Raw genomic sequence first — 23596 nt, forward strand, 5'->3', positions numbered from 1 at the left:
ACAAATACCAAAATACCATATACCAAATACCAAAATTTTCGGTTTTGGTACGGTAATTCAGTATTTACCAAATTATGCATAGCCCTAGCTACAATTTCAAAAAGAATAATAATGAATAGATTATTATGCTGAAATTATTTTAAGAACATTATTATGGTTTTATAGTTTAATGTATGAATTGCTAATAGATATCTTATTTTATATTCTATTCCGCATAAAATTTTTAGATTCTATATAGATTCTCGTATAACTTAATGCGGATTATTTAATACTATCAACGAAATGATGCATTATCTGTGCTATTTTTTTTATAATACAACCAACCAAATGTTGCATTATGGGATGATTACTTTTTCATAAGCAATCAACCAAACATTGTATTTTTTAATTTGAAACTTAATGCTTGAATTAAGTATATTAATAAAATAAAAAAGAATTCCTCATTTTATATACCTAATTCGTTTTTCATCTACAGTCAAACCTCTCTATAACAGCCTCGTTTGTTCCGAAATTTTTTGGTGCTATAGTGAAGTATTGTTATAGAGACATATATTATAAGATAATATAATATTCGGTTTCAAGAAAAACTCGGCTTTTATAGTGAATGACTATTATATAAGGATGTTGTTATAGAAAGGTCTGACTGTATTAGACCTGTTAATTTCTTAAAATCCCAAAAAAATCTAGCTGAGGTCTGTACTAACTAAATTAACCATGATCTTCACTAGTTAAGTTTCTCAAAAATTGAAAGTAAATATCATAAAAAGTTGGAAGTACAAAGGGAATCTAAGTTCTGATTTAAAGGAGCCATAAAACCAAAAAGAATTGCAGATCATACATTTAAACTCCAGTTCATCTTACTTCTTAGACATGAGTTTTACAAACTGGGAACAAATGGGAAGATCAGAAAAGGTAATTTGCGCAACAAAAAAGAAGAACAAAGAAATCTGCACTTTCTAAAACTGAAGGCCGTGTTCTCTTGCAGCATCAGCGAGAGCTTCAATCCGTCCATGGTAAGGATAACCTCCTCGGTCGAAGGCTACTTTAGTGATTCCTTTCTCTAGACAGGCCTTAGCTATAACCTCCCCAACTTTCTTCGCCACGTCCTGCAAACAAAAGCTTGTTATGATGAGCCTGCTGTTCATAAACAGTGTAAAAAGTATGCAAGCAGTTAAACTCTGATACAAGAAAAGTGTCAAGATAATCACAATCGCATCATATAATAAATCTCTCCTCCGCAAATAACACCCTTCAAGTGTTTTTCTGTTTTCTGTTTCTTAGTTTGTTTAATCATTTTCTTATGGAGGAGAGGAACGGTTCCCCCTGTGCCTAAGAGGTTCAGAGAAGAGATGCAATTTGAAAGTGAGAATGGAAATCAACCAAATACACAAAATCTTCAATGTTGCAACTGACTGTACCATTAGTTTGTAACTTTGTATATGTTTTATGGAGTAATATCTAAGAGCATCAGCACGATCTTAATCGACGGAAAGAACTCCGGAACATAACATAACACATGTATACATAAGGAGATAATGCGAAGGTTGTTATTTTGCCACGAATGTGCAATTAAGCAACAATAACCAGAATAAACAGTGCCAAAAACCACTTGCCATCAACATGTTTAAGAGAATAAACTTTAATGAGAACTATAAGAGAAGCTACATCCACGAGATCCATTATCCAAAAGAAAGAAAGGAAATGCAAAATTAAATTTTATTCCAAATGGAAAAGAAAGGCCTGCTTCTTGAACAAATTGAGTCATGCATCAACTACATGGGAAGGTAAACTTCAATTGATTATATGGCGCTTCGAAACTACACGAGCAACAATTTCAGACGACCTAGTAAATCAAGACAAAGACAACAACAGTATCTTGTGTATCTTTGCAGGGAAATACAAAAAATTGGATAATGAGGACAAACAGCTCTTCTCATAATCCCTCTTAAATCTGCATTACCCTAATCTTCTGATTTAAACTATTATTTTTATACTTCCCACTTCACTTCTGATCTTTTAAGTCCAGCCTCACAAGGATGTTATCCGCCCCAAACAAATCCTATAAAGCCTCTAAAGGATATTCCTTCCATATAAAGAGCAGATTTTCTCTTCTAAGGACAGGTTATTTAAAATTACAGTCAAGGTCCTCTTCTGAAGGCAGGTTTTTGTAATGCCACCTCCACTACGAAAATATAAGCCGATAAATTTACATGCAATCATGTAAATTGTAAAGAGAACAAAAATTTTGGATGGTATTTGTCGTAAAATTTGAAACTTTCTGCAACAGACAATTGAAAACTTCAGATAGTCAGAGGTATATTCTTTCTTCTTCTATACAGCAAACAAGGGATGAAGTGATAAAACTTGGGCAGAAGTTTTCCTGCCAGGTTGTGCCAGTTCTCTAATTTTTCTGCCCCAAAGGTCGGTAGTTCTTATAATATCTTTGAATCTCCCAATTTAGTTTTCTGGCTCAAGAAAGTACAAATTTCTCAAGTCCTAGCTCTCTACTTCTCTTTTGGATGATAAAAGTAGCTTGAGATCATTGAACTACAAGCAAGATTATTTTAGCTTATTATTGGACATGTTTAGTAGTGAACTAATTCAAAATATATTTGTATAATTTATTTCTTACAACCTCTATCTTACCAAACTTTCAATTCTTTATATGTATAACAACAACAACAACAACAACTACCCAGTATAACAACAATTCTTTATATGTATGTATTTGCCAAATTTAAGTATTTAACACAAAATGAATCAGGTATTTTGAGCACTTTTCAGTTCAAGAGATTTCGCTCTTTCCAGTTTTTGTATAAAACACATAGGACAAGGAAAATGTGTAGTCCAGAGCACAAAGGGAAACGTTTCCTTGAATTCTAGGAACATGACTCAAATTCAGCTGATTCAGGAGGACCTTCGCATAGTTGTTCTTTTTTCCAGAATTTCATCTCTTGATCTGCCTCACTCTCTCATATAGTAATATATACTTTTCTAAGCATTGTCGTTAAAAGAAAAGGTCTTTTAACCTTTTTGAGAAAACATATTTGAGAACTTACTGTAGTGGGGCCAGCGGAGTAGTCGAATTCCTCAGAGATTGGTTTCTGCATTGTTGAAGCAGATGCCAGTGTGTGCATCTTGGAGTCATCAATTACTTGAACATAGATGTGCTTGTTGGAACGGAAGACACACAATCTTGGTCTTTCAGGTGTCCCTTCAACCTGAAAGTCAAAAGATGTGTTGTAGACTTGATCTAGCTGAATAATGCACCTTAAGAATCGTGCAAGAGAACTTGCGACTTTACGTAAACAAAAAGAGGACCAGAAGAATAGGAGGACCAAGAAAGGGAAACCAGATCATGACCACAGGTCAAATAAGAATTAAACAGGTAGCATATCAATCACAGATAGATGTTTAACAAGAAAAGAATTCTATTCCACTTGTCAAAAAAATTGTATTCCATACAAAAAGTTGTGGAAATGGAAGCAAAGAGAAAGCTGATAGAGGGTTCGTTACCTGGCTATATGATGTATAAAAGCATGTGCAAATTGTCTTATGTAAGCGGATATATTGGTTTTCCAATTTTTTCACATTTAAAAGATTTAAGGTCTCAAGTCAACAAGGAAAAAGAGAGGCCATACTTTTCAAGTTTCAACACACTTGAATAGAGGTGCTTTCTTTGTCTAAGGAATTAATATAAAAAGACAACTCCCATTCTCTCAACAAGCATCTTCGTGCCAAAATGTTGATGACTTTCTATATTCCATTGCGCTTAAGGAACCATCTTTTCAAGCAAGCATATGTAATGCTGCTAAACACCAAACATGATCCATCTAGCTAAAAGAACAATTTTCAGGTCTGACCAATATCAAAGTTTCTTCAAGCAAATTCAAATGCTAAAAATGGCTTTGCATTTTCACAGTTAAACAAGATTAATCCTCTCCACTCCCCACCTGCCCCTCCACGCCCCCAAAAGAAAACCCCAATCGGAAAAGGTGGATTTTTGTTATGCTCTGCTAGTTATACACTCCATTATACCACTAATTCTATATTTGAGACGTGGGAATTGTACAACCCAGAATGCATAGAGTACAAATTCCACATATTGGTAAAAACAAGATTTAAAACTTTAAAACCCCAATTGAAAAAGGTGGTTTTTCTTTTTGCTTCCTCTGCTAGCTAAATACCTCCATTGTACCACAAATTCAATTAGGACTTGGGATCAGTACAACGCTTAATGCATCCCGGTGCACTAAGATCACGCTATGCGCGGAGTCGGGGGAAGGGAGGGACCACAAGGGTTTGTTGTACACAACCTTACCCTGCATTTCTGCGAGAGGTTGTTTCCGTGACTTGAACCCGTGACCTCCTGGTCGCATGGCAGCAACTTTACCAGTTACGTCCAGTGGCGGAGCAACATGTATCCAAGGGGTGTCAATCGGCACCCCCTTCGTCGAAAAATTATACTGTGTAGCTGGATAATTTTTAAAAATGTGCATGTACTATATATTGACACCCATTGATTTCTTGGTGAGTTTATTTCTTTATATTTTGACTCCCCTTAATGAAAATCCTGGCTCTGCCACTAGTTACGTCAAGGCTCCCCTTCTAGTACAATGCTTAATGCATAGAGCACAAATTCGAGAACCCATTAATAGATTGCATTTCAGCATATTGGTAAGAACAAGGCTAACATAATTCAATATTTAGGAATTGGGAATTGTACAACTCTGAATACTTAGACTACAAATTCAAGACCCCAAAGAAGAGATTATATTTCCATATATTAATAAAAACAAGATTAACATAATACATTGCAGGGAATTGAGTTTAATACCTTCTTGCGAATACGAACATGTCGGGCAGTTCTATCTTCTCTTCTGGTTGTGGCCTTGGCTTCAACCGTAAGAGGCCGAGCTGACGTCACCAATTTGGTACGGAATGGAAGAGTAAGCTGCTTGTTATCGGCGCAAGCGTTGTGAAGAAAGGAAAGTGAAAGTGAAGTACAAGCCATGGCTTTTTTGGTTCGAAGATGAACTTTAGGATAAGAAGTGGATGAGTCAAGAGCTTATATATGCTAGTGAAGAAGGAAGAAAGCATAACAGTAAAACGACACCGTTATGTCGGGCTAATTGACAAAACGTCACCGTATATAATAAGAATAAATTTGAAATAGTATAAAATATATGAGAACTGCTTTAACATATAACCAACATTATAATGAGTAAACTGCAAAACCGATAGGCTATTTGTGTAAAGATCTCTTTATAAAATGGCCTATATTGCTCTTATTTAGAAGGAGAATTAATTCAATAGTCGCCCACCCAGCCATTTAAACTAAAAATAGCCAGTGAAGATATAATATATGTATAATTTTATATATTATATGTGTATAATTATATATAATCAATATATAATTTATGTATATGACAAGAAAAAGTAAACAATGAATATTACAGGTTATTGATGTAAAGATCTCATACTTTGGACAGATGACCCATTTAGCTTGGCCCTAATGCTCCAAGTCCATTTGCATTCTTTGTAATCTTGGCCGGTTGGTCACAAATAATTACATTCGCTATCCAATTATACAAGAAATTATTGTTCATTAATATATAAAAAATATACATATATATTTTACCTGCTATTATCTTTTAAATAGCTATACAGTACAGTTTTCCCTTTATTTTTAGGCCCAATACATCCTACTTTATAGAAATGTGCCTATTAATCATAATCGTAAAAGTAGCACAGTATAGCCAGTTTTCGGACCGCTCAATCAAAAATAGCCAGCGTTTACCAAGCAATGAAAAATAGCCATTATTTTGCTGCAATAGAGACCAGTCCAGCATAATATACTGGAGATCGGTGCACTTGTGTATGAACTCCAGCATATTATGCTGGACCGGTATACTTTGCTGGCTCCAGTATAATATACTGGAGACTGTAGCACTATACTTGCTGGAACTCCAGTATATTATGCTGGAGTTCTAGTGTACTTATGTTGGAACTCCATCATATTATGCTGGAGTTCCAGCATACTTATCCTGGAACTCCAGTATAATATGCTGGAGTTCAAGTATACTTATGCTGGAACTCCAGCATAATATACTGGAGTATTTTCCGAGTTTTGAACAGTGTTTTCGCTCAGATTTATCTTTACATAAAAAGTGACTAAATTTCAATTATTTTTAAAATTAGACTATTTTTGACCTACCAGTTATAAATCTGGCTTTTTTTAATTTCTCCCATCATAATCTAGTGCGTGTTGTTTTAGAATAACATCATACTAACATGACAGATATAATTTGGTAAGATATTACAAAATAATCATAATCTAGTACATATTGATTTAGATTATTATTATTATATATTACTATAAGTTGATAGATAGATAATGTGGAAATTTGAACCGTATTAGGAATAGTCAGAGACCTGGATTTTAAGTTTATGGTTTCCTATCGTATTTTTAAATTAATATATATTAATAACTGCATTCACATATAGATATTTATAAATATTTAATAAATTTCTTAATAGAAATATAATGTCTATGCAAAATTTAGTGATTCCGACGAACCCAATAACAACACTCTAGATCCACCACAAGTAATAGTTTTACAATAACATTTCTTTTCCCTTGAAAAGCAACTAACTGTACACAAACGTCAAATTACCATTTCAAAAATGTATTCGATATCTCCTCAACAAAATTGTTTTTCAAAACATTCTAGAGCCAGGGTGGAATAGTGTCGGAAGCGGGTTCGACTGAACTTAATAGCTTTAATTCGAATTATATATTTATCTTAAAAATATTAAAAATTCAATAACTTAAAATTCTGACTCCGCCCACGTCAGAGCAGTGTTCAAACCTAAGGGCTAAGTGTAAAGATAAACACAGAGACAAACAATGTATCCAGAGAGCCAGCAAACCTAATACTTACTCCTATTAGATATTGAATGACACGTAGAGAGCTCATATTGACTACTGTGTTTACATTAGCCATACAACTGACACGTGTGCCCACGTATTATGCCACTCGTCCACTAACTTTGTGTTCTCCTATAGCGCAACTCTTCTTATATATATCTGAAATATTTTCTAGACTCAACCAGATCATCATTTTCTTGATTGTGTAGTACTATCAATTTATTGCTGATATAGTATTCTTCACGTGCAATTATGGCTTCAAGAAACTTAAGGGAGTTGATTTATGTGGTGTTACTAGTTGGATTTGTGGTTATTTCTATGTCTGGTTTGGTGATTTGTAAGGAAACTAATGAGGAAATTGAGCAGCAACAAAGTAAAGAGAATTCAGAGTCTTGGACAGGATGGGCTAAAGATAAGATTTCTGAAGGTCTTGGTTTTAAATCTAATGATGATGATGATGATGATTCTACTGCTAAACAAGCTTCTGATTCAACTATGGATGCTGCTAAGAATGCCAAAGACAAGATTACTGATTCTGCTACAGGTTAATTATTGTGGCTTATACTATTTTTTTAATCTAGTTAATTAGTTTAAATAGATTCTGTGTTTTTGTTCGTGGTCAAAATTAGTAATAAGAATTTTGACCCTCTGATATTCGAACTGCATCATAATTTACAAGTTGAAATGGGTTGGGACGGCGGGGGAGTATTAATTTATAGTAGTTAAACCAAGGTTGACATAGTTTATAATGTAATTTAACTTATATATTACCTGCAGTATAATTGTTCTACCCGCGTATGAACTCAATTGTCTTTTTAAGTTTAGTAGAGTGTAATATTTTTCTTACACTTACCAATTTTTGAAACTCAGTGGTGGAGTTAGAAAACTCAGGGTGGAGTTAGAATTTTTATTAGGTGGTCATAATATAAAGAATAGCATATATATTTTTACCTAATATATAGTGTGGTATATATAAAAGATTTTTTTACTTTTATAGTCAAATTTCTCTATAACAATATAACAAATACTTTTTGTATAAAAGTTGAGTGATTCTCTATTATGTTATAATATATGTTCTCTATCACAGTATTTCACATTATTTTTACTACTAAAAGAAGCGAAAAGTAGCTATATCGTTCGTAGCTAACATATTTTTTTTAATAGTCTGTGATTAAGTAATCACTCAGTAGGATTAGCAACAAATTTTTCGGTTTAATTACTGAATTTGTCTGTGTGGATGCGAGTTAATTGTGGAAAAATATGAATGAAATGCAGGAACAGGACAATACGTAGCAGACAAGACAGGAGATTTAAAGAACACAGCAGAAGAAGCAAAAAACAAAGCATACGAAACAGCAGAAGCAGCAAAACAAAAAGCAACAGAAAAATCAAGCGAAGCTTATTCAAAAGCAGGAGAAGAAAAAGAAAAAGCATATTCAGATGCAGAAACAGCAAAACACAAAGCATCAGAAAAGGCAGAAGAAGTTTACCATAAAACAGGAGAAGCAAAAGAAAAAGCAACAGAAAAAGCAGAAGAAGCAAAGGAAAAAATGAAAGAAATGGGAGAGAAAGCAGAAGGAGAAACAGAAGAACATTTGAGTTGGGCCAAGGAGAAAGCTAAAGAAGCAATGGAAAAAGCAAAGGAAAATTTAGCTTCAAATTTGGAATCAGCCAAGGAAACTGCTAAGGAAAAAACAAAGGAAATTAAGGATAATATAGCTGGTAAAAAACGAGATGAGGAACTCTAAATTAGAATTAGAATTAGAATTTTGGAATATTACAGGTTAATATATCACGATGATGTAATAATATAGTGCTGATAACAGGTGTCGTAATTAAGTTTGTATCTTTTTGTTGGTATTTTTCCAGGGTGGTTTTTTTTTTAGGTGTAGTGAAACTGTTGTATTAGTATTTTTATATTTCCGTTGTATTATCAGGGTCAGTCTGGCTACTTTTTGTTAATAACACTTTGGCACAGTGCTCTTGTATTCGCAAATTCTTTCTAGTAGTGTGTCAAGTTACAAATATGGCTCAGTGCGAAATAACATGGCCATCGAAATTTAGAAATAGCTAGATTTACAGTTGGTCTTTAAAAAATAGTTTAATTTTAAAAGCAATCGAAATTTTTAATTTTAAAAGCAATCGAAATTTAGTTATTTTTTATTTAAAGATAAATCTGAGCGAAAATATCGTTCAAAATTCGGAAAATACGTCAGTATATTATGCTGGAGTTCATACACAGGTGCACCGAACTCCAGTATATTATGTTGGATCGGTCTCTATTGCAGTAAAATAGTGGTTATTTTTTATTAATTTGGTAAACGCTGATTATTTTTGAATGACCAGTCCGAAAATTGGTTATACCGTGTTATTTTGACGTATTTACATTGACGGATTGATAATAGGGCTTTTTTAGTCTAGAAATTTTTATATTTGGTAATTGAAAAAGTATATAAAATTATATATATATATATATATATATATATATATATATATATATATTATTTTTATTTTATAAGAGCGGCTATATGATGTCATTTTCTCTTGGTCAGATTTAATATTGAATGCGAGGATTTACGTTTAATGTGGGTTGGTAATGCAGAATATTGGCTGAGGTATTTTAATTAACAAGGATTATTTTTATTGGGAAGAAATTTAAATAGTCAGATTTACATGTGGTCATTTAAAAATAATCTCAGTTTTAAAAGTAATTGAAGTTTAGCCAATTTTCATGTAAAGATAAATTTGAACGAAAATACTGTTCAAAATTCGAAAAAATACTTCAGTATAATATACTGGAATAATACTGGAGTATATACTGGAATTTCAATATAATACCAGTCTAGTATATTACACTGGAACTTTTCGCGTGTTGGAGTTCTAGCATAATATGTTGAAAGTTCATACACAGGTGCACCGATCTCCAGTATATTATGCTGGAACTTTCCGTGTTGCAGCAAAATAGTGACTATTATTCAACAACTTTGCAAACGCTATCTATTTTTAAATGATCAATCCGAAAACTGACTAACCCGTATTATTTTTACATGTTTATTGTATAAAAGATCGTGAGACGTTAGTAGGGCTTGGAGTTTAACTTATATGTTGATAGTGTTATGAAAATTTGACACTGTCAAACTTCTATGTTGATAGCTGTATGAAAATCTTTGGACCGTCAAAGATAATATATGAGATATGTAATTTGAAAACTAAGGCAAGTTAAACTGTTATATACTCTAGGTCGATTGCGAAAGGAAAGTTATGTTAGATTGAATGTTGTGATTGAAATAACAATGCATCATGCAGAATCTAATCTAACAAGCAAAGCTTGCGATGATAAAACATATGATAAAAGAAAAATATACTAAAAAGACGTATAACTTAATGTGGTTTGGTCAATGACCTACATATAATAAATTAATATAAAAATTATTAAGAGGATAATTTTTACAAAATTAAACTCTCTTAATAATTACATTATAGATACTATCGTGTTATGTTTGAAAGAGAGATCCTCAATTTATAGAGGTCATAACTTGGTCCTTCAAGGAATGAATCTATCAAGTATTGTAGAGATTTATATTTTTCTTATTAAAAAATATTAATTATAATAAATATTTTACTATTCCTTCAACTAACATATAAATCCAAATATGAAAAGGAAAGGGATAGTTACACAAGTAGCCGGCCAAGTTCAATATTTACTTTTTCTAAGTAGTATACGTAAATTATACATATATTTAAACTTAAGATATTAGGGAGAAATTAAAAAATAGCCAGATTTACCACCGGTCGTTGAAAAATAGCCAAGTTTCAAAAGTCATCGAAATTTAGCCACTTTAAATCTGAGCGAAAGCACTGTTCAAAATCCGGAAAAATACGCCCGCAAATTTTACGGGAGTTCCAGGATAACTATGCTGGAACTCCCGCAAATTTTACGGGAGTTCAAGCATAATTATGCTGGAACTCCCGCAAATTTTACGGGAGTTCCAGCAAGTATAATTGTCCAGTATAATATACTGGAGTTTGGAGCACTGGTGCTTCAGTCTCCCGCAAATTTTACAGGAGTTAGCAAAGTATACCGGTCCAGCATAATATGCTGGAGTTCGTACACAAATGCACCAGAACTCCCGTACATTATACTGGACCGGTCCCTGATACAGCAAAATAGTGACTATTTTTCATTGACTTGGTAAACGCTGGCTATTTTTCATTGACCAGTGTGAAAACTGGCTATACCATGATATTTTAACAAGATATTAGGTGGAGCTTATTTGGGCTCTTCAAAAGAAAATCATAACAAACCGTGAGACTGAAATCATCTTTCCCTTTTGACGGGCTCCAAGCCGCTGTTCCTTATCTGCCTGGGGCTAGGCCTCCAGCTGGAGGCCCATACTGATAATAGGCTTTGGACGAATGCCTCGAGCCTCTGAAGAAATGGGCTTGGATGCCCTTGTTTACGGGGCAAGTGCACAAATAGCCATTTTGAAGGATGTTAATTAAAAATGAGAAATTTTTACAAATCACTATTGTTTAGTGGTTATTAGCTAGCCGTAGCTACAATTTACTATATTACTTCCTATAGCTATTTTTTTCAGTTTTGCTAGAGTGTATTCGATGTATTTAAGCTACCGTATTCATGAATACAGTAGCAAAACTCGGCGTGAAACAGGGGAATACAGCTACGCAATTATTGTATTCGACTGTATTCACGATATGTATTTGTGAATACAGTAACGTAAATAGCGTAAATCGTGGTCTATTCAGCTGTTTTTAAACGGAAAGTGGATCAATTAACACAAATAGACTCCTAATATAACTCAACAAACTCAATTATAAATCTGAATACATAAATACATCTGAATACATAAATTATATTAATAAAAAAAAACATATGAATACATTCATGGAATATAGCGAGATAGTGAACGCAATGAAATACGTGGAATACAGCGAGATACATTGGAATGTAATGAAAAAAAGATAATGAATACAATGAAATAAATAGAATACAGCGAGATGCATTGAAATACAATGAAAAAAAGGTAATAGACTCTTCAAGTTGCTCAGCCCCAAACTCCATCGTCTGTGTTCAAGAATAACCCTAATGTCGTCTCGTCAATAGCAGATTTCGAACCTCTAGTATAAAAGAAAATTTTTCAGCAATTTCCCAAACTTTCTCCCACCACCTCCGCGTCGTCGCTTCTTTTCTCGCTCCGCCATCTCCAACTCAGTCGTCGGAGCAAGTTCCATCTACTGAAAAGTTCAGCGGAATTAAAAACGACTTAGTTGATATTGGAGATAGCTTTAAATCAGGACTCTCTTCGTTCTCTTCGAACAAAGCTGTTTCAGAGATTTCAAAGTTAGCTTCTAATTTTTTACAGTTTAGTGATGAGTCGCCGAATGATCGTGAAACTGAAGATAAAGATCGCGACGACGATGACGATGATGATTACGAAGAGGAAATTGAGGTTGTATTCATGGAGAAAGACCGGCGTTGAGAGAAAGAGATGGTGGAGAAAAATCTGAAAGAATGAGAGAGAAAAATAATATGTGATGACCCAAACGGTCATAACTTGTTTTAAATTAAATTCTATATTTCCGAGGCCTTGAAAACCTCATTTAGAGTCACCTTGATTTGCGTGCGCAGTACAGGTGCGTAGCCGGAAAGCTTAAATATGAAAATCTGTGAAAAATGATAAAATTTGGCTAATAAATAAATTTAATTTGACTTCGGTCAATGTTTTGGGTAAACAGACCCGGACCCGTGATTTGACGGTCCCGGAGGGTCCGTAGGAAAATACGGGACTTGGGCGTATGCCCGGAATCGAATTCCGAGGTTCCAAGCCCGAGAAATAAATTTTTAAAGGAAATTGTTTTCTGAAATTGTTTAAGAAAAATTTGAAATGAAATTTTATTAGAACGTGTTGGTATCGGGCCCGTATTTTGGTTCCGGCGCCCGGTACAGGTCTTATATATGGTTTAAGTCATTCCTGTAAAATTTGGTTGAAAACGGACGCCGTTTGACGTGATTCGGACTTAAATTGCTAAATTTGATACTTGATGAAGTTTGAGAAAAAGTTCTTGATTTTGAGGTTTGATTCATTGTTATTGAGGTTATTTTGGCGATTTGATCACACGGATAAGTTCGTATGATGTTGTTGAGTTAGTACGTATGCTTGGTTAGGAGCCCCGAGGGCTCGGGTGTGTTTCGGAAGGTTTCAGACTTAAGAAAAATTGCAGGTTTTCAGCTGTTGGGTTTCTGGTATATCCTTCTTCGCGTTCGCGGGAGTACCCACGCGAACGCGATGGGTTAATTGTCGCTGAAGGGAAATCCTTCTACGCGAACGCGTAGCTCAGGCCGCGAACGCGATGCAATGGGGGTTTATACCTTCGAACGCGGACCTGGCCACGCGAACGCGAAGGCCAAGTGGGCCTGGGCAGGGGGAGGGGTAGTTGCCTTACGCGAACGCGACTCGTTGGACGCGAACGCGAGGGCTCGAGAAGCTAAAGCTTCGCGAACGCAAGCCCGTTTACGCGAACGCGAAGGCTTAACCAGCCTGACCCATCGCTTACGAGGAGGGTCTGTCGCGATCGCGTAGAGTGAATTCGCCCAGTTAAATTTTAAATTTCCAGAACAGTAGCCTTACGAGATTTCATAAGAATTTCATAAACTCTTTCTCCTCCAAAGCTCTTAGGCGATTTTTGAAGCATTCCTTCACCATAACCTCTTGGGTAAGTAATCTTTAACTTATTTTCTTCCATTTTCATCAACATCTATTAGATTTCTAAGCTTAAAACATGGAATTATAGGTAGAAATTAGGGACTTGGGTTGAACTAGGGCTTTTTGATTAATGGTGATTTAGACCTCGTTTTGGGGTCGAATTCTGAAAATAATTATATATTTGGCTCGTGGGTGAATGGGGAATTTGATTTTGGTCCGAACCTCGTATTTTGACCAAGCGGGCCCGGGGTCGATTTTTGGGAAGAATGATTAGAAAGATATAATTAAGCATTGGAATTGAATTGTTTAGCATTTATTGATGTTATTAAATCGATTATGCATATATACGATTGTGTTGGAGCCAAATTCGAAAGGAAAAGCAGTGTTTGAGGCTTGAGCTGGCCGTGGAAGTTCGAGGTAAGTGTTTGGTCTAACCTTAGCTTGAGGGATTAGGAGTTGTGTCCTATTTGCTATTTGTTTCTTGTTGAGTACGACGTATAGGCATGGTGACGAGTATCTATACGTTGGTGTCGAGCATGACCGTGAGTCTTATGTTGTGCTTTCCATGACTTCGTTGTATTATTCATGCCTTGGTGAGTATTTCTATTTGTTGTGTAAAGTTGTGGAAAGAATTATGACCTATGAACATTGAGGAGCGTTGGCTCCAGTTGTAGAACGAATTGTGAAAGTATAAGTGATAATTGAACCTCTAGAGCACTGGCTCGAGTTGTGAAGTGAATTGTGAAATAAAAGTGAGAAAGAGAAAAGATCATTATGTTGCCCCCTTACCCGGACTGGTGTTGAGTTGTGGCTCCCTTGCATTGCGTTCTTAATTGATATTACGGATGCTTAGGTTGATGATTCTCTGTGTTGGGTAGGGATTTTGGTTATAGCTGAGGTAGTTAGGTGTTGTAACAAGTTTGGTTATAGCTGAGGTAGTTAGGTGTTGTAACAAGTTTGGTTATAGCCGAGGTAGTCAGGTGTTGTAACAAGTTTGGTTATAGCACCGTTAGTTAGGCGTTGGAACGAGCCTGGTTGTAGCTGAGGTAGTTAGGTGTGGTAACGAGTATGATTATAACTGAGGTAGTTGGATGTTGTAATAAGTCTGGTTATAGTTGTTTCCCCCTTGCTGGGACGTAGTTATTTTATGCTGTCGAATCCCTTGCCGGAATAGTGTAGACCTTATTGATCCCTTGTCGGGACTCTCGTTATAATTGCAAATATTATATAAGGATCGGGTTGTACGCCGCAACAATATTATATATGGATCGGGTTGCACGCCGCAATAATATTATATGTGGATCGGGTTGCACGCCGCAACAATATTATATGTGGATCGAGTTGCACGCCGCAACAATATTATATGTGGGTCGGTTGCACGCCGCAACAAGATATAATAAAATGGGAGCGGGTGGTACACCTACCACAAGATATAATGATATGGGAGCGGGTGATACGCCTACCACAAGATGTGAAATGAAAGTGAAATCTGCCTTTGTTTTCCTTACTCTTGTTAGTGGTTGGATTTTGATTCCTCTATAGTCCTTTGATATTCTGTTTTTTACCTATTATTTCCCCAAAGCATGTTTCCCCCTCCCATCTTTACTTGTTTATTCCTGCTTTACTTTCCGCTAATGCTGTATTGTGGGCCGGGCTGGGACCGGGACCGGACCGGGCCCGCGGTCTTAACCGGCTAAACGGTCCCGGCGGGCAGGTCCTGGTGGGCCGGTCCCTGGTGGTGTAGAAAGCCCAGGGCGGGCCGGTTCCTTGCGCCAAGCCCACGAGACCGGGACCGCTAAGCCCGGGACCGGTTCAACCGGGCCTAACGGTCCTAACGGGCTCCAACGGCTCTTTTTTAAAAAAAAAATTTTTTTTTTTAAAAAGACCAACGGTCAGATTTTAAAATCTAGCCGTTGGCCTTTAATTTTCAATCGTTTGGAACTTTAAAAAATAGCCATTTGGCCCCCAAACTTTATATAATTACACTTTTTCCCAATTCTCAACTATAAATACCCCCTCATTCTTTCATTTTTACTCACCAATTCATCAATCTATCTCAATCTCTCTCAATCTATATCTAATTTCTCTTCTATAATTGCTTATTTTATTATTGCAATTTCGTGAAAAATTGTGAAGTTGGTGAATTGAAGTATTCAAGTCTTCAAGTCTTCAACGATTTTCAATTTTCAAGAAGTTGTTCGGCAATTCGGTAAACTCGTTCCAACTTTTAAGTTTTAAGAATATATTTTTGTGTGTTTAGTTTGCATAATTGTAATTAATATGGCATTTTCTTTGAAAAAAATGTTTGGTGGTAAGGGAAAAGCTAAAATTGGTGAAAGTAGTCTCCAACCTACTACCCTTCCCCCGGCTCCCCGACCCAGACCTGTTACCCGTCCTGCTGCTCCTATTATTCTTGATAGTGATAACCCTTGTTTTCAATTTTCCGATAGTGAATTTTGCCATAATGTTGCACCAGGTGAACAATTAAATGAAGAAGTTATGAATGCTCTTTATCCTAATCAAACTATCTTAGAAAATGATGAGGAAAATGAGGATGTAGATGAAACCCAACCGGATTTAGATGATACACCTAGTAGTCCTGTTAATAACCCAACTGATGCCCCGCCCGACCCACCTGTAGAAACCCCTACTTTTAATAGACAACCTTCTAAACGCCTAGAAACATCAATAGTTTGGAATTTTTTTACTCAAGTAAGAGAACAAAATAAGGCTAAGTGTAAAACTTGTGGGAAATTGCTGGCGCATAAATATACTGGAGACCGTAGCGGTACGGGTAGTTTGGCTAGGCACATACAAACACACCCTAGAGATAAAGTTAAATATTTACAAATGAAAGTGCAGCAAGAGGGGACAAGTGTAGATACTGCGGTTAACCCTAGTACAGGTTCAAATCTAGTTCAACCAGGAATTAACACTGTGACCGGTGGTATTTTATATTACGATCCTAATAAAGATCGTGAAGAATTAGCAAAGATGGTTACTGTTATGTGCTTACCATATACTTTTCCTTCTAACCCTAATTTTGTGCATTATATTAGAAAAGTTTTTAATCCTACTTATAAAGGTTGGCCTCGCGCAACAGTTAAGAGCGTTATTTATAAATATAAACATGAATATGAACAATATTTGCGGTATTTATTTACTCATATAACTAATCGGATTTCTATTACTACTGATATTGGTAGAAGTAATAATGACTGTGATTATCTAACTGTTACAAGTCATTGGATAGACGAGGAGTGGATAATGCAAAAACGCATTATTGCGTATAGAATAATTAATTCACGTCACACAAGTAAGTTTATTGCTAACACCGTTGCAGATATTTGTAGATATTTTTGCATTAGAGATAAAATAATGGCAATTTCTATGGATAATGCTTCTAGTAACACTAGTGCTATAGGCATACTTACAACAACACTAAATCCTGCATTTAGTAATTGTTTCCATGTGAGATGTATTTGTCACATTTACCATTTAATCGTCGGTGATGGTATGAGAATTTTAAATTTAGAAATTGAAAAGGTTAGAATGGCTCTTAATTGGCTTTTTTATTCAAACCGTAGAAGTAGACTTAGAGAGTATTTTAAAAAATGTGAGTGAATTTGGCCTTAGAGAAAGAAAGGTTCCTAAACCTTGTCCAACTAGATGGAATTATATGTACGAAGGTTTAGTAGTTGCATATGAATATAGAAACCCAATTAATGCAACGTTTAATGCTCGTGTTGGTGGTGAGGATGATGATGAAATCCTTACAAATCAAGATTGGACGAATGTCAAAATTCTTATAGATTTTTTAGAACATTTTCAAATTGCTACAAATGCATTTTCTGGACAATATTATCCTACTATTTCAAATTGTTTAGTTTATATTGCAGCACTATTGATTTGTTTGTTGAATTTTCGGAGGGTGGGGAAATTTATAAACTTGCTATAAATGCAATGAAAGGAAAGTTTTAAAAAAATATTTTTTCCCTATCCCCCTATTTATGGTGTTGCTGCAATGTTAAATCCTACAATGAAATTAGGAGGTCCTCACTTTTGGTACTCAAATATTATAAGGCTTTAGATCTTTCAGTTGAGGAATTTTCTACACTGCAGAGGCAAAAGCCTCAATTAAAATAAAATGCTCAAACAATTTATAATGCTTATCAACTTCGTTAGATCATGCTAGGCCAAAATGTTCCAACCCCTACTTCGTCTAGTTCACAATCATCTAAAAGAGCTGCGGGCCTAAAAGCACTTAAATCTTGGACGGAGTTTAGATCTCAAGGTGATAATTTTGATGAGACTTCACATCTAAATGAGCTTCAAGTTTATTTGTCGCAGGACTTGAAAAGGAGAATCCAGACGGCACCTTTGATCTTTTGGAATGGTGGGAAGGCAAGGGAAAAATATTTTCGGTTCTTGCAAGGATGGCTCGGGATATTTTATCTATTCAAGCTTCAACAGTTGCATCAAAGAGCGCTTTCAGTCAAGCAAGACTCAAATAGTGATCATAGTAGAGCGTCTATGAGGGAGAGCTTGGAAAAATCAGTACTATTCAGAGATTGGATCCGCTCGGAAAAGAAGAAACTTTGGACTTGCAGAATCACAACCGGAGATAGACGAAGCTTATGAAGAAATGATACGGAACTTGCGGAGGATGCTGCTTCGCCCGGAAGCGGTGATGAACAAGCTTCTTTTCCGCCACCACCAACGGAACCTCCTCCGAACCTTGAAGGATTTATGAGATTTGTTAGAGATACAATGTAGATTATGGTGTAACTTGTACTTTGGCATATCTTCTTTAGTTTTTTTCCTTTTAATGGTGGTATTAGTACCTTGTTGTGCTCATTCCATTGGAGGGAAGAAGACTAAGAAAGATATGCCATTTTTGGTAACAAAAATTATAAGACATGCCCTTGAATATCTCTTTGCAATATTTTTTTGTCTTTAACTTGCTATTATTTATAAGCTATAATATATATACATAACATACAATATATACTACAAGAAAATATATAAGGGAATATGTATATATAACATACAATATATACTACAACAAATTATATAAGGAAATATATATACATAACATACAATATATACTACAAGAAATTATATAAGGGAATATATATACATAACATACAATATATACTACAAGAAAATATATAAGGGAATATATATACATAACATACAATATATACTACAAGAAATTATATAAGGGAATATATATATATATATACATAACATAAAATATATACTACAAGAAATTATATAAGGGAATGTATATACATAACATACAATACATACAATATATACTACAAGAAAATATATAAGGGAATATATATACATAACATACAATATATACTACAACAAATTATATAAGGGAATATATATACATAACATACAATATATACTACAACAAATTATATAAGGGAATATATATACATAACATACAATATATAGTATACTATACTAGTATACTATATATATTATATTTAAATGAAGAAGTAGTACTATATATACTACAAAACAAGATTTTTCAAAATGAGGGCCCCACCTCCAATGACCACCAACGGACATATTAATTGCACAAATAGCCGTTTTTTTTTCCAATTTACAAAACTAACCTTCTCTAACACTATAAGTACCCCCCTCCCTCTTCTTCATTTCAATACTTAATACTCATTTCTCAATCTAAATTTCTCTCAATCTCTCAATCTCCAATTTTCAAGACTTCAAGTCTCAATCTCAATTTTCAAGTTAAATCATATGCCTCGTTCGGAAAGAGTGCGCTTATTTGTTTCGCAATACTATGAAGTGCTTGAAGAAAATGAAGAAGGCCAAATATTAAAGTGCAAGAACTGTGGAAGAGTCTTAAATTTTCGTTCAGGGTGTACCACAGGCATTTTAAGGAGGCATATAAAGTATTGTGTTGAGGGTATTTATCCGCAAATTCGTCTTTAAGATTTTTCAACAATTTGTGTTATTTTAAAATTATTAGACGTATTTATGCTTCATGTTGTACTTTGTTATAATTTATTATGCATGCCAATTTAGTTTTACTATTGATTTGTTATTTTACATTTTCGTCAAACACTTTAATAATTAGATTTCTATATTATATATACTACATATATTTATATAGCCATGCATAAGAGCAATTTATATATATACATACACATATGGTTTACAAGAATTGCCTTAAATAAAAAAAAAGCACGGAAATAAAAAAAGCCCGTTAGGCCCGCTAAGCCCACGAGCCCGGCCCATTTAGCCCGGGACCATATGGGCTTAGGCCCGTCACGGGCTGGTCCTACCCGTTGAGCCCACGAAGCCCGGGACCGCCAGAGCCCGGGACCGCTAAGCCCAGGCCCGTTTAGCCCGGCCCGTTTAGCCCATTTAGGCCCGGGCCCGGCCCACCATACAACATTACTTTCCGCTGTATATTATATAACTGCACAGGTTTATTTGGTCGTCTGGTCCTAGCCTCGTCACTACTTCGCCGAGGTTAGGCTAGACACTTACCAGCACATGGGGTCGGTTGTGCTGATACTACATTCTGCACTCTTTTGTGCAGACCCCAGTGTTGTGGACTTCGGACCGCAGTGAGATTGCTGATTCTTGATCATCAGGCGACCCGAGGTAGTCCTGCAGGCGTCCGCAGGCCTTGGCGTCTCCTTCTATCTACTATTCCCGTTTCTTTCATACATTTCTAGAGACAGTGTTGTATTTATTTCTTTCAGACCCTTTTTTTGTAGTATTCTTAGACCGTCTGTGAAACTGTGATAACAGTTCTGGGTAGTCGAGACTCAAACAATTGTATTAGATATTCATGTTCAGATAGCTTATTATTTTTCTTCCGTTTACATTAATTCCGCTGTTTAAATGTTATTTCTTCTTAACTGTTAAAGGATATAAAATGGGTAAAAAGGTAAATTGTTCAAATAATTGGCTTGCCTAGCTCACGTTAGTAGGCGCCATCACGACTCCCGAGGATGGGAAATCCGGGTCGTGACATAATACAAAGCGTATTTTATGGCTTAAGGGTAGGAGGTGACTATTAATAGATATTTGGCTATAAAAATCAAAAGGTAGCTATGGAATATAATTTTTTAAAAGGGTATTTATTTAAAATAAATAAGGTATCAACATTTGCTACAGGAGGTAAAAATTCCATTCAAAATTAGTCAGTACTTATTTTGTTCTTAATTTTTAAACTAAAAAGTCTCAACTTTAGGATAATTGAGGACACTTATTTCCTGAAAAAAAGATATTAAGGATGCACTGACTAATTTTTAAAGAGCAACCCTTTGAGTGGCTACCTGGTGTAATTTCCACCTTGTTTACGCAGAAAATTACATTCAATGACCTTTAAAATAAATGATCTTAATCTTTTGACTCTCGCTTGCTCTATGGGCAAACCATTAAGGTCAAAAGCCAACCGTATCACCCATGAGGCAAGCGAGCTGCAACACTTGTTATACTTGAAATTCTGACGATGAGGCAAGCGGGGTAAAAAAATAAATAATGACACCGAATTATCCCGCTTGTGCAAATCACCCTTGTTTATGAGTATACCTTAGTTACAAGTTACAACACAGGTAGAAATGACACCAGGTAGCCACTCTAAAGGGCTGCTATTTAAAAATTAGCCAATGCGTCCTGAATTTCAGTTTTTCAGGATAAAAATGTTCTGAATTGTCCTAAAGTTAAGATTTTTAGTTTAAAAATTCAGGAAAAAATAAATATTGGCTAATCTCTAAATAACATCCGTGAGAATAACTATTTGTGCACTTGCCCCTAGTTACAGCTTGTCGCCCAAATTTTTTTCAACGGATTTTTTCATTCCTATACACTATTGGAAATTTTATTACTCTAAATATTCATGTTTAGTAAATTACCCTACCTACACAAGTTTTGTTTACAAAATATATACATTCCACCTTAAAAAACTCCCAATCCATTATTAGTGCCTTCAATTAAGGAATTTAGTTACACCCTTTTTTTTTTCTCCTTTTCTTTTTCCTTCACACCTTGTCCGCCTTAGTTTATGCTGTTGTCAGCTTGTCCAACTTTTGTCTATCTTTTTTTCCCCAATTAAATCTTCAAAATACTAGGTGGAATCAAACTAAAACTATGGTGACATATACGATCTAAATCTTAAAAACTGTGAGTAAATTAAATTGTGAATCAAAGATGGGTCAAGAAATTTGTTTGTAGGAGCAAACATAATAAACAAGCTTCCTTGAAGCAAGCAAAAGAACTGAAACGTATACTTGTTTCTGTAATTTCATCTTCACTCAACATTGAAATTTATGTATTATGAACCTTTAAAATGAAGAAATCATTCAAAGAAATTTACTTAATACAGTTGAACATGACATATGTTTAGAGCACAACGAATTGGAACAGAGAGATGATAAATTTATATGGTACAACAACATACAAATTAAAAAATAAATTCCGTAAAACTTTAATACAAATTTGATATATCTACAACATCATATAAACTAAAAATAAATTTTATAGAACTTATTTATAACTTATAAGCACCTTTCATACATGCTAAAAATAAATTTCATACAACTAATTATATATTATACAACTTATCTACAACTTATCTACAACTTTCACACATTATTTCTACCCAGTTAAATACAACTACAATAACATACAACTTAAATATAAATTTTATACAAAATTTATACAATATGTCTTTTGTATATTTTGTATTTGATTTATACATAGTAAAAATAAATTTCATACAACTAATTATATATTATACAACTTATCTACAATTTATCTATAACTTTCACACATTATTTCTACTCAGTTATTACAACTATAATATAATACCACTTAAATACAATTTTTATACAATATGTCTTTTGTATATTTTGTAGCTAATTTATACATAGTAAAAATAAATTTCATACAACTAATTATATATTATATAATTTATCTACAACTTTCACACATTAACATACAACTTAAATACAAACTTTATACAATATGTCTTTTGTATATTTTGTAACTGATTTATACATAGTAAAAATAAATTTCATACAACTAATTATATATTATACAACTTATCTACAATTTTCTTACATTATTTCTACTCAGTTATATACAGCTACAATATCATACAACTTAAATATAATTTTTATACAATGTTGTTCAACTTTCATACAATAGTTAAATGAATAAAAGAAAAATAAATAAACAACAGAATACTATTTTTCTATAATTTCACTACAATTTCTACAATATAATGTATGTCATGTCTTCTTCTTCTTCTTCGAGTTTCAATCTGAAATTCAGCCAAAACCAAGTCTAATCTTCACCAAAACCCCTCAAAATTGAGATACAAACTCCAAACCATATTCCCAATTATTTGCAACAACACCCAATCCAAACAAATAATAATTTTTGAAAACCCAAATTCGAATTCAAAGCTTCAAAGCTTTTTAATGGCTGTCAATGGTGGAATTGCTGCTCTCTTTTCCTTTGCTTTATATTACTGAAATTTGGGATTGAGAGATAGAGAGAGACGTAGAGAGAATTCTCAATTCTTTGCAACAACATCCAACCCAAACAAACAACGTCTTTTGAAAACCCAAATTCGAATTCAAAGCTTCAAAGCTTTTTAATGATTGTCAATGGTGGAGGGGTTACAAATTTTCACTGATTTTAGAAGAGGAAATAGTGGGTGATTGAAGAGGAAATTATGGGGTGTGGTTTGATATGTGGGTGAGGGGGTGGGATTTGGAAAGAGAAACTTGGAGGGAGTGGGAATATACGGTAGAGTTAAATTAGGACACTAATTAATACCATTACAACAACAACAACATACCCAGTAAAATCCCACTAGTGAGGTCTGGGGAGAGTAGAGTGTACGCAGACCTTACCCCTACCCCGAAAAGGGCAGAGAGGC

General features: G+C 34.6%; 2 protein-coding genes across 2 annotated transcripts; one reads left to right on the forward strand and one right to left on the reverse strand.

The window, feature by feature from the left end:
- Positions 771 to 5042, reverse strand: LOC109235699 (50S ribosomal protein L18, chloroplastic). Its single transcript, XM_019401906.1, has 3 exons — positions 4838 to 5042; positions 3060 to 3221; positions 771 to 1106 (listed from the first exon to the last, which is right to left on the reverse strand). The coding sequence occupies exons 1-3, from the start codon at positions 5012 to 5014 to the stop codon at positions 957 to 959; spliced, it is 489 nt and encodes a 162-aa protein (XP_019257451.1). The 5' UTR covers positions 5015 to 5042; the 3' UTR covers positions 771 to 956.
- Positions 7105 to 8927, forward strand: LOC109235700 (late embryogenesis abundant protein D-29). The gene is made up of 2 exons (XM_019401907.1): positions 7105 to 7475; positions 8207 to 8927. The coding sequence occupies exons 1-2, from the start codon at positions 7184 to 7186 to the stop codon at positions 8677 to 8679; spliced, it is 765 nt and encodes a 254-aa protein (XP_019257452.1). The 5' UTR covers positions 7105 to 7183; the 3' UTR covers positions 8680 to 8927.

The sequence above is a fragment of the Nicotiana attenuata genome, chromosome 12 (genome assembly GCF_001879085.1).
Source record: "Nicotiana attenuata strain UT chromosome 12, NIATTr2, whole genome shotgun sequence".
NCBI classification, from domain to species: domain Eukaryota; kingdom Viridiplantae; phylum Streptophyta; class Magnoliopsida; order Solanales; family Solanaceae; genus Nicotiana; species Nicotiana attenuata.

Excerpts from the sequence above, each read along its gene's own strand:
- LOC109235700 (XM_019401907.1), top strand. The coding sequence starts at position 7,184 with ATGGCTTCAAGAAACTTAAGGGAGTTGATTTATGTGGTGTTACTAGTT. Across the intron at positions 7,476-8,206 it reads GATTACTGATTCTGCTACAG|GAACAGGACAATACGTAGCA; the intron begins GTTAATTATTGT and ends AATGAAATGCAG.
- LOC109235699 (XM_019401906.1), bottom strand. The coding sequence starts at position 5,014 with ATGGCTTGTACTTCACTTTCACTTTCCTTTCTTCACAACGCTTGCGCC. Across the intron at positions 3,222-4,837 it reads ATGTTCGTATTCGCAAGAAG|GTTGAAGGGACACCTGAAAG; the intron begins GTATTAAACTCA and ends TTTGACTTTCAG. Across the intron at positions 1,107-3,059 it reads ACTCCGCTGGCCCCACTACA|GACGTGGCGAAGAAAGTTGG; the intron begins GTAAGTTCTCAA and ends TTTTGTTTGCAG.